The sequence below is a fragment of the Periophthalmus magnuspinnatus genome, chromosome 17 (genome assembly GCF_009829125.3).
Source record: "Periophthalmus magnuspinnatus isolate fPerMag1 chromosome 17, fPerMag1.2.pri, whole genome shotgun sequence".
NCBI classification, from domain to species: Eukaryota; Metazoa; Chordata; class Actinopteri; order Gobiiformes; family Gobiidae; genus Periophthalmus; species Periophthalmus magnuspinnatus.
Genome location: NC_047142.1, coordinates 26985638 through 26998364, shown reverse-complemented (window position 1 = coordinate 26998364; position 12727 = coordinate 26985638). Strand labels below are relative to the sequence as shown.

General features: G+C 37.4%; 1 protein-coding gene across 1 annotated transcript in view; it reads right to left on the bottom strand.

Annotated features, from left to right (window-relative positions):
- The window catches only part of spidr (scaffold protein involved in DNA repair), a 58374-nt gene that overhangs the window by 27398 nt on the left and 18249 nt on the right, over nucleotides 1–12727 (bottom strand). The window contains exons 9-10 of the mRNA XM_055228499.1: nucleotides 6147–6345; nucleotides 4935–5158 (exon numbers count right to left, since the gene is read on the bottom strand). Coding sequence (XP_055084474.1) covers nucleotides 4935–5158; nucleotides 6147–6345 — 423 coding nt within the window. The remainder of the gene's footprint in view (nucleotides 1–4934; nucleotides 5159–6146; nucleotides 6346–12727) is intronic.

The window sequence follows — 12727 nt, the reverse complement described above, 5'->3', positions numbered from 1 at the left end:
CAAAAAAATTCGATATGCTGGACGATGCTGGACGACTGAGGGATTACACAGATATAAGGCCACATGGGAATATAAAGAAAGCAATACCACTGAATGTTGAAAATCACATACCATTGTCTAAAGAAAGAGTGTTTTTCATCATATCATTATGGTATTGGAATCAGTATTGAGTATCGAGTCAATTCTTTAGTACTAAAATTTTAGTATTGTCGCAATAATACAATGCCAAAGGAAATGCATCTGCTACGTTGTCCAGTGTTTTCCAGGGGTTTGTTAAGATGATGGAACTGTAAATCCTTATTAAAACTTATGAGTTTTTTAGTGCATAAATGTCCCTTTATTGCCTTCATAAAATATCTGACTCAGTTTAAACCATAGACTGTATAAAGAAGTGGAGTAAATAAGTGTGATGTCACTCACAGTATTAAGATCAAATTAAACTCTTCAAGGCCAGCATTTATAGAATAGAATAGAATAGAATAGAATGCATTTATTGTCACTATACATATGTACAACACCATACACATGCACAGCGAGATTAAAAACAACTCACCCTTCAATACAAACAGACATGGAACAATTAAAACATTAAAACACCCCAGACTACAACTCTCAACAAGATTTACAGTGAATACTGCAGAGTCACATGCTGCACTGAGCAAGTATTGCACTATATTAATTATTGCACTATGTTAAATATTGCACTACATTAAATATATTGCACTGTATCAAATATTGCACTCAGACATATTGCACTGAATCAAATATTGCACTATATTAGATATGAAATATTGCACACAAACAACCTTATTGCACTCAATAAAAATATTGCACTACTAAAAATATTGCACTACATATACATATACATTATAAGGGTGAGTATCATAGCAACCAAAGATCCAATCCAGAGCGAGGCTGCTGAAGGTAACGCACTGTCAATCAAACACTAGCAGGAGCGACCTCGGGGAAAGAAGCCACCTCATCGGCCTGTTATTAATGTTCATATCTTGATTTACAGACACAATAGCAAAATAAACCCCAGGATCATGTATAGTGGGTTAATGAGAACATTTTAAGACCAAAATGACGAGTCTGACAGCAGCAGTTACAGAGAGAGGGGACACACTTTTTTAATAGAAAGTGAATTGGAGCCAGAGTCGGTGGAGCCGGGAGAACTTCCATGATCACTTTCTATTTGGAATGTGGCGGCTAGCAGGTAAGCTATGTCCATTCATATATACAGTCTATGGTTTAAATGATTATTCACATTTCTAAAAATATCTCAAGCAAACAGTACAAACTACAGCGGTAAACTATGACCTATAATTGAAACAGCATAATTCAAAACTCAAACCAGGGTTACTCAGATTTTTAAAAGTAAATATTCTTGGTATCATCTTTTGTTACATTCTTTTTGTCAGGGGGGGGAAGAGCAGGAAAGCGTTCAACACTGGTTTGTCAGTTTATGAGATTTAGAAGAGATCATGCTGTCCTTCTGAAGGTTTGGCCCAAACTGTTCCTAGAGGAGCTGGGATCCATTAGAAGTGTTTGTGTCTATTGTCAAACACTGCCATATGGCTTGAGACAAAGCAATTAATACAGCTAGTTGCCCTGGGAACAAGAGATAGATTTAATACAGGAACATTAATGGCCACAAACTTTCTATTCATATTAATCAAATCCATTTTTCCTTTAAATTTTATTTTAATTAAAACCAAATAGATTCATTTCAATCTTAATTTCCTGGACATAAACAAGACATTTCGGTCAGAACTCTGCTCCAACCACATGCTTTTACTGACAAAGGATTGGCTGTTGATGGCTCAGAGGTCTGATGTAACAAAGTAAAAGTAGTAAAGTACATTTCCCTAAAAGTTGTACTTAAGTAAATTTTACAGTGTGTACTTTTGCATGATTTTGAGCATCTAGGAAAGTGTTATATGAGACTAATACATGTATTACTATTATTATTATTATTACTATTATCTGTCCCGTCCTGTGAAATGTAACAAAGTAGTAAAATACTGTATGCAACTAAATTTTACAGTGTGTACTTTTTACTTTTACTACAGAACATTTGAGAGCAGTATCTGTGCTTTCTACTGCACTACATTTTTGAACAGGACTGAAAAATTAAAAGTTATTTTTTATTATTGTGTGGGGCCTGCTGAAAAAAGGCTAGGTGTTTATTTATAACACGTTCATAATTTGAGCGAAATATACAAATAAATACAAACAGATATAAAAAATGTGACTGAATGCGATCTGCACAAATCTTTATCAAACTCACTACATTTGAAGCTTTATAAGACTCAAAATCTGTGGAAATACTTCAACTTTTTACTCTTTAAGTACATTTTAAAATACTTAGTTACTTAGTACCTTTTTTATGTAATACTTTTACTGGAGCATTATTTTGCTCTGATATCTGTACTTTTACATGAGAAACAAAATGCAGTACTTCTTCCACCACTGAAAAAATCCAAGCTGATCATTGACAGTAAACAGTGACTGAATCTTGATCTTGATTCAAATCTGATGCAATGAACACAAATGCAATTATTAACTTCTTCCAAATGATCAATTCCTTTGATGTCTTCCAGTCAGGGTGTAGACCACACCACAGCACTGAGACTGCTCTAGAGCAGTGTTTTTCAACCACTGTGCCGCGGCACACTAGTGTGCCGTGAGATATTGTCTGGTGTACTGTAGGAAATTATCCAATTACACCTAACTGGTCTAAAAAATATCAGGTTTCACACTGAGTGAGTAGAAATATTTTATTTTATTATAAAATGCTTTTTTTGTGTGTTTATTTGATTCCTGTTCAAAATAATCTGATGAGAATTACTTTATATTGTAAATATAGGATGCAGAGTTTCATTTTTTTTTACATTTTCTGCTTATGGTGTGCCTCGTGATTTTTTCAATGAAAAAAATGTGCCGTGGCTCAAAAAAGGTTGAAATACACTGCTCTAGAGGACTGGGAGGGCATCTCTGGTATGGCACTAAACTGGTTCAAACCCTATCTAGAAAACGGGGAGTACTTTGTTGAAATTGGAAGTTATGTTTCAGATAAAATGTCCCTGACCTGTGGGGTGCCCCAGGGTTCAATCCTGGGACCCCTGTCATTCTACACGCTGCCGTTAGGCCAGTTAATACGCAACAATAATGTGTCCTACTACAGCTATGCAGATGACACTCAGATCTATGTCTCACTGCAGTAGGTGAATATGGACCAGTGGATTCACTCTGCCACTGCATCCAACAGATCATTTTGTGGATGCAAAACAACTTTCTCCAGCTAAACTCAGACAAGACTAAAGTCATCATCTCTGCTAACACTTTCTCTGGTCCTGTGGGCCAGTCACCCTCTAAAACCTTCAAATCAGGCCACAAATCTCAGGGTAATAATGGACTCAGACTTGAACTTTAACAGCCACATCAAATCAATGACATCTGCAGCTTTTTACCATCTAAAAACATTGCAAAAATCAAAGGTAAACTGGCAAAACCAGACTTGGAGAGACTTATCGATGCATTTGTCTCCAGTAGGTTAGACTACTGTAACGTCCTGCTCACTGGTCTCTCCAAACGAGCATTAACACAGCTGCAGTACATCCAGAACGCTGCTGCTCAGGTCCTGACTAGAACCAGGAAGTACTTCACAAATGTGTCCTGTGCACAGGTCTCTGGCTCCTGTGGCTCAGAGAATAGCTCTGCTTGTGACAAGTCTCTCCATGGACCAGCTCCAAAGAACATCTCCCACATGTTAGTGTCATGTGAACCATCTCACAATCTGAGGACCTCAGGGACCGGCCTCATGCTGGTCCCAGAGTCAGGACTAAACATGGGGAATCAGCGTTTGTGCAGTTAAAACCTGGAACAGTCTTCCTGAAGATGTGAGACAGGCCTCTACTTTAACAATGTTTAAATCCAGGCTCCAAACGGTTCTGTTTAGCTGTGAATATGACTGAAAGGTTTTTATTCTGCCTCTTCTCTTTTAACTTTCATTTTATGATGATTATTTGTGTATATGACAGTATGGAATCTGAAACAACATCATTTGAGGCATTAGTCCAATCATTGTTGAGAGAAAGCTTGAAATGAGATCCATTCCCTTTGATAGAACAGCTGTTAGCAACATGAATGATGAATGCCTTGTAGTGGACACATTTGAACTGTTGAAGTGATCAGAATTAATGATAAGGTCAACCATTATTTTTACTGTGTGAATTGTTTTATAGCACAAATATCTAAAAAAAAAAAAGTCACCCTAATTGAGCTGTATGTAAGATGTAGCTTCAAGTTGTCCATTTCCACTTATTTATTTAAATTAGGAGTGTGTACTAGAAATGGACTGATATGAGTTTTGTCATGGCCAATGCTGATACAGAATCCAGAGCAAACGATGGACAACAAGCCATGTTATGATGTTGTTTCCTCCTCAAAAACAGACCAGGAGTTGTGTTTTGTTTCATTCACACATGTTTGAGTAACACTTTATTATTAGTCTGTCTACATCTCCAAAGCTCAACATGCTCCGTTCTACCTTGTGATGTCATGAAGCAGTAGTTTTCAAGTTAACAAGTTACCTTCTACCTTTTGTTCAGTAGAGATCGGAAATTCCAGTGATGAAATTATCCACATAATTCTAATGAAGGTGTACAGAGTTTAAAAACACAGTGGAGCACTTCCTGTATTACCACATAATGACATCACAAGGTGGAACAGTGCCTCTGTTTGAGAGAAGAACTCAGGGTGTGCAGGGTCTGTGTGTTAAACATGTGTGAATGTAAGAAAGATTAGAACAGAGATCCGAAAAAAGCGTAATATGAGTTCTTTAAAACACATCTGAGACATTACAAAGAAAATCAAAACACAGACTATTTATATTCAAAGCATTAATAAGGAAGTTAAAGTCCAACGCTCACCTGGTTCGGTTTTCAGCATCTGGAGGAGCAGTGGAGGACTTGATTCTTTGTTTGAGGATTGACCCAGAACAGGAGTTCGGTACTGGGATGGAGTAGACCCTCTGGACCACCACCTCCACAGTCTGCCCCACACTGCCCGCCTGCCCCAGGGCTTCTATGGCATCCAGGAGAGACTGACAATGGCCTGGTCCATTCAAAGAGTCCCCAACGGCAAGATGGATTCCCTGGAAGGAAACAGCAGTGGATTGATACAGCGATACACAATAATAAGACTACTATACAAAAAGTACTCCCTGTTCCTGGGCTAACCAATGATCTATGTTGAAGGGCTGTAGTTGACTAAAGACATGTGCTGCTGATCAATCAGTCATGGCAAAAGCTCTCAAAACTATTATGTATCTGATCCAAACTGAACTCAAAACTGCAACTGCAGGGGGAGTTCATGCAAAAACTACTACTTATACAGAAAAGTACGAAACAATGTATTTATACAAAGAGATTTAACTTGTGACTTATACATCTAATCTGCCTTTAAAGCTGCTGCTTTCCACATGGAGGAGCAGTGGCTCTACTCTGAGTTCCTCCCGTGTGACTGAGCTCCTCACCCTATCTCCATGGTAACACCCAGCCACCCTGCGGAGGAAACTTATTTCCACCGCTTGTATCAACCAAATTACCTAAAGCTAAATACTAAATCTTCAGCTAACTCACACTACCAGTTAAGTTTGGAAACACTCACTCTGTCTGTTTTTTTCTTTATTTTCACTACTTCCAGCATTTTATATACATATGGACGACCTCAAATATATGAAGCAAGATATATGAAAGTATACAGCAAAGAAAAACAAAAACAAAAAAAATACTAAATATTTTTCGACAAAGCAAGGGTAGATACAGGATTTAAATATAAAATAAAAAATATATTTTAAACTTTTAATACTACATAATTCCACATGTCTTCATATATTTGAGGTCATCTGTGAGTATATAAAATGTAGAAAGTAGTAAAAAATTAAAAAAAAATTAAATGATTAATGAGAGGGTGTGTCCAAACTTCAGACTGGTAGTGTACCTTGATGACTATCGCAAAATGCAGCCTTAAGATGTTTATAAACCTGTATGTAACATCAGAGCATCTGCAAAACATAGTAGCTCCTGACACCTCTGCCTATTTTTAAACATGATTCATTTCATATGAGAGAATGATGATACCGGTTTATTGTTGGGCTGCTCTGTTGTCGTGCACTCCTCCAACAGCCCGAAAACCTTATCAAGCGAATATGGCGTGCGTTTGAGCGTGGTTAAGCCTGGCAAAGATGTGATGGCTGATGGAGAAGAACAGGAGACTTTCTGGCTAAAGTGGGTATTCAGGATAATCTTATAGTCCACGCCTTCAATGGAAAGACTCTGCCTGTGAAAGAAAGACAAGAAAAAGAAGAATACAAGAATAAAAATATAGTTTTTACAATAGAGTGGTAACCGTGGGCTGTATAAAGAAGTGGACAAAATGAGTGTGACGTCACCTACAGCATTCGGCTCAAATGAAGCCCATCGAAACTGGCAGTTACTGGGGCAAATTTGGAGTCGAATTCCATATTTGGTTGCCAAGGATCCAAAATACACACTTCTTCAATACTAAGATGTTTTCAAATAGGCGTGATTGACAGGTGGATTACCTATCAGAGACATGCATGGTCCATTCGCATCGGAGAAAAAAAAAGAAGAAAAAAATATCTTTGGAATCACTGACCAGGCCTCAGACGGAATGGACGACGTGAGATTCAGAGTGCTGTATAAAAATACAGAGAGATTTCAGTCTGGAATTGCCAGGCAAACATTTGGAAATCTGACCGCGAGTATCATAGCAACCAAAGAGCCAATTCAGAGTAAGGCTGTTGAAGGTAACACCCCTTCCCGTGCTACATCGCTGGTTTGGCAGGGAGCAGGCGCTGAGCAACACTGTCAATCAAACCTAGCAGTTGCAACCTTGGGGAAAAAAGGCACCTGATTTGTCTGTTATTAATGTTAATATCTTGATTTACAGACACAATAGTGAAATAAAAAAACAGGATCATGTAGAGCGGGTTAATTCGAACAGTTTAAGATAAAAATAACGAGTCTGCCCAATGGATGGAATTCTGCCCAATCTCGTCTGATCTCAGAAGTTGGGCCTGGTTAGTAATTGAATGGGAGACTGCTGCTAATACCAGGTGCCACAGTAGGGCAGTAAAGGCTATAGTGCAAACTGGTGTTGTGTCCTTAGGCAAGACACTTCACCCTCATTGCCAAGTATGAACGTGATGTGTGAGTGATTGGTGACAGTCAGCAGAGGATGACGCAGATTGACTTCCTTGTCTCTTTCAGTTCATCTAAGGGCAACTCTGGCTATAGACCAGAAATGATTTTGAGCGTCTGGGAAAGTGTTATACAAGACTAATACATGTATTACTATTCCTACTATTATTATTATCCGTCCCGTCCTGTGGAATGTAACAAAGTAAAAGTAGTAAAGTACTGTATGCAAGTACATTTTACAGTGTATACTTTTTACTTTTACTTCAGTACATTTGAGAGCAGTATCTGTACTTTCTACTGCACTACATTTCTGAACAGGCCTGAAGAGTAAAAAGTAATTTTCATATGATTACCATGTTTGTGGAAACATTCTGATTAAAGGTTTCAAGTTCAAGCTTCAGCTTTGAACAAAACAAAAATTAATACACAAAATTCAGAAGAAAAAAATCATTCATATTGTTTCTGTTGCCCAAAATATGTTTCATTTTAAATCAATATCACTACATTTAACAAACAAATAATACTTTTACTTTTCACTCTTTAAGTAAGTAGATTGTTTCATGTGATACTTGTACCTCTTTTTTGTCCTCTGTATCTGTACCTTTACTTAAGTAACAAAATTTCTCTGGTGAGAGAAATGTTGTGAGAAAAGTACTCACCAGTGCCATTTCCATGAGTCATTTCCGTTTCTTAAAAGGTAGTAACACATGTAGGATTAAGGAATATTGATTAAACTGTAAACAAGAATGATTAGGATCAGAAAGCCAGATTAGCTCCTCACTTTGGGTTGCCAGATCCTACACAAACTAAAACTAGCTCTTAATAATAATAATAATAGCACAACAGTAGTGGAAGAAGTACTCAATATTGTTACTTAAGTAAAAGTACAGATACAACAAAAAATACTCAGGTAAAAGTATCCCTATTTAAGTAAACATATTAAAGTATCAGTTTAAAATGTACAGACTTTGAGTAGTATGTAGTCATTTTGATAAAGATTCTTGTTGAATTGAATGGAAACAATAGAATCGATGGTTTTTTTCTATGCGTTTTTATTTGCACATTTTTGTTTGTTCAAATTATGATCGTGTTACAAATAAACCCTCAGCCTTTTCAGCAGCTCTCAGATGATAATTAAAAATACTTTTACTTTTCAGTCCAGTTCAAAAATATAGTGGCGTAGAAAGTACAGATAGTGCTTTCAAATGTAGTGAAGTAAAAGAACAGACACCCAAAATGTGTACTTCATACTTTGGGGACTTCATAGAGTACTTTACTACTTTTACTTTGTTGCATTCCGCCACCGCTTTGTTTATAGTAAAACCTGTGAAGTAGTGCAGGTTACAGCTAGTACCTTTTACCTTTCTAGCTTTAAAACATAGAAAAATACTAGTTAGTTTTACGATTAAATGAGAGGAATTGTGATTTTTACAGTAAATTTGAAGAACGAGACTGACAGTTAAGAATGTCACGCTCAGATAAGATAGAACCACCTCCGCAACTAGTACCACCGAGCACCAAACTGTTTACCCCCTCCATCTAAACTCACTGATGATAAATACATGTTCCACATACTTGAAAAGGCTACACACTTCAGCTCGGCACGGCTCCATTTAAGACAGTTTCCAAGCATGACATCAAGTGCGGAAAATTACTTAACGCCTACAAAACCCCACAAGCCCTAGTTTTGTATAACTTTGTCTGACCTGAAATGCTCTGTTTTGTTTTGTTTTTTTTGTTTAGTGTTAAGGGGATTAAATTGCAGCCTTATGTGGGAGGGGAGAGACTATTCCAGAGAACTTGCATATCTGGAATTTAGAGGTGATTATTCTCTGCCACTGGGAATCTTACAGCCAAATCGCACAGTAAAAGAACAAGAAGGTGGTGAGTTTGTGCTAAGCTTGAAGGGCCCATGTTACACTATTTTCTGATCTGTTCTAATGTTTCCTCATCACAAACAGACCTGGAGATGTGTTTTTTTTTTTCATTCACACATGTTTAACACACAAACCCTGCATATTTAGGCTGACTTCTTTTCTTAAATTGAAAACATTGTTGTATGTCATCATGTCGTAACACAGGAAGTGCTCCACTGTGTTTTTAAACTCTACACACCTTCACTAGAAGCATTTCAACCTTGGAATTGCCAATCCAGGTGATCTCTCTCTGTATTTTTTATACATATTGATATCAGTCTGGTCCACATTTTCCATTGCGTCTCAAGCTCGGTCAAACGTGATTGTCCAATCAGATCTGGTTATTTCAGTGACACATGTGAAACGAAGGAGCTCATTGGTCACAGATAAAATCATATTTATCCCACCTCAGATTAACACAGTTTATGCTTCTCTCATTGATTCTGACCCTGTGATATTTTTTCCCCTTTCCAATATGGACGGACCATGTGTGTCTCTGGTTGGCTAATCCACCTGTCAATCATGCCCATTTGAAAACAGGGAGATTCACCGGTGACCAGACTCACATCTTCGTAAAGTATTGAAAAAGTGTGTGTTCTGGATCCCAGGCAAACCAATCTCTACTGAGCATTTTGAGCTTTGGAGATGTAAACAGACTAATAATAAAGTGTTACTCAAACTTGTGTGAATGAAACAAGACACAACTCCAGGTCTGTTTTTGAGGAGGTAACAGCATTAGAACATGACTTAAAGCTTACAAGAGTCCATTTTGTGTGATACAGGACCTTTAATGAATACCATGGGTCTATCTCTGACTCACAGCCAAAAGCAACACTACACAAACTATCAGACAAGTTGGAGCGTGCCTCAGACGTAAGCAGCTGAATAATGGCTCCTTAAACACTAATATTATCAATGCAGAGTGAATTCCTTCGTAATTACTTACAGCAGAAAACACAGTAACATTCAACAGGTTGCAGTTACTAGTAATAATAAAAAAGTCTTCCTTATGCAGTGGTGGAACGTAACAAAGTAAAAGTACTGTACCTGAAGGTCCTATATTACACAAAATTCACTCTTGAGAGCTTCAAGCCATGTTATAATGTTTGAGTAATCTTTTGTAATTAGTCTGTCTACATTTTTTGCTGATATCTGTACTTTTTCTTAACAGAATTGAGTACTTCTTCCACCACAGTTCTTATGCAAATAAAATGTCTATTTGATTAATCAAGATAAAGTTGATCCATTACAAAGTTATATTTGAGGTTTGTTGATCTTTATTAAAAAAAACAAACAAACATATGAACATGTTTTAATTTCCTGTCTTTTCTAGAGAGAATGTAAAAAAAACAAAAAAAACAATTATATAGACCTTCATATCTGTCCATCTATTTATTTATTTGTATATTACATGCTACTTCTATGACACTGTAAACGTCTGGAACAGAACTGAAATTCTAAGTGATTATAATAAAAATACATAAATCCCATCTGTCACCAGCCTGAGCCACTTCCCGAGAGCCACCTGATGACTGTTCTGTACTAAATGAGTTTAATCACAGTGTGAATTGGCCACACTCAGTACAAAACGTTTTGTTTATTTTGCCACTGGAATGAGTCAGACACTCAATAAATGAACTACTATCTCCTCTGTCTTTAACAGAGACAAACCTGTTTTCATGTTCCTCCTGTCAATCAAACACACCTCAGTTTGAGTCTGATCATGAGAATATCAGTAAACCAGAACCAGCCAGGTTTGTTGCACTGTAGTCAAATGTTGTAATTTACCAATGGTGGAAAAAGTACTATATTTTGTTACCCAAGTAAAAGTTCAGTTACAGACGTAAAAAGTTACTTGAGTAAACGTATCACCTGAAAATATCTACTTAAGTAAAAGTATTTAAGTACCCGTTTAAAAAATTACTTTTAGAGTAGGAAGTAAAAGTATTTCACGCAAGTGTTGTTAATTTGTTAAAGTGTAAATGTAGTGATACTGATTTAAAATGTCACATATTTTGGTCAAAGCAACTATACAAATCTATTTCTAAATTTTTCATATGAATTTTGTGTATTTAATTTTGTTTTGTACAAAGCCGAAGCTTGAACTTGAAAACTTGAGGATCCAGAGAAACCTATGGCTGATAAGATCAACCAATATTTTTGGGCCAATTTGGTAATTTTCCTCAAATGATCTAATCTGAATTTAATACAAACTCATCCACGAACTTGTTTTACTACAAACTGGATAAGACAACAGTGTAGTGACATTTCTGCAGGGCCCCCTTTAGACTGAAGTGTTTAAATAAAGCTGTAAGCAGATGGAGGCAGCTGGTTGGCCAAACTAAATATCCATAGTAAACAAATGTCTGTCTTGTGGTGATAAATAATAATAATAATGTTATTATTTGGAAATGTACTTCTAGTAGCCAGGAAAGTAATAGGAACCACTCAGCTCATAAGATGTTACATATTAAACAGCCCGGCCATATATGAGGCTATAACAGGTCAAGTATTAACTTCATGAGCTGCATATATATGTCACACTGATCTACAGTAACCACAAAAATGCTGACGCAACACATTTTGTATAAACTGTATTCATCTAGCTTTGTGTGGCTGAAGAAACTTAAAACAATCACGTGTGCTTCTCTGGGCAAGAGATCCATTCATCAAAACACATCAGAAAACTGTAATTGGCTCAGTTATAGTAAAAAGCCACCGGAGCAGAACACAGCGTTCAAAGGAGCACGTAGAGGACAGGGACAGGAAGTTCTGACCCCATTTTGAACAGGTGAGTGGGCAGAAGTCTACACAGGTACAGGGAGCGGCCAGGTTTGCTGGCGTCACAGCCCGTAAGTGAATAATCCATACAGGTATTTCCGCCTGCTCCCGGGCCCACTCAGAAGCGTGGGAGGGGGGCGGAGCCAGCCTACTCACTGCCCAAATTATGGAAGAACTTAACCCCTGAGGTGTCATGCCGGAAGATGAAACAAAGGAATTTGACTCTACATAAACAAGTTAAAAATTCTGTGCTTTTCCAGTTTAGCGCCTGAGGTGTAGGTTAAAAATGTGTCAAAGTACAGGACTGTGTAGTAGCAATTTCAAATCCATTTTGTGTGTCGTCTTCATTATTTTTTTATTATCATAATTTTGTTTGCTTTATTCATAGACTGTATATATAAATGGACATAGCTAACCTGCTAGCCATCGCTTTCCACTCCATCGACTCTAGCACCAATTGACTTTACATTAGAAAACGCCTGTCGCCTCTCTCTCTGGAAATGCTGCTGTCAGACTCGTCACTTTGGTTGTAAAATGTTCGGAATAACCCTCTCTCCATGATCCTGGGGTTTTTATTTCTCTATTTTGTCTGTAAATCAAGATATGAACCTCAAGGTAACTCCTGCTAGCGTTAGCAATGTCAATCAAACCTGTTGCTAAGTGCCTGCTCTTAGGCTGCTGATACTTGCAGTCGGAATTCCAAATATGGAACTTGATTCCAAATTCTCCCCATAACTGCTAGCCTCAATGAGCTTCATTTGGCGCCGAACACTGTGGGTGACGTCACACTCACTTAGTTCA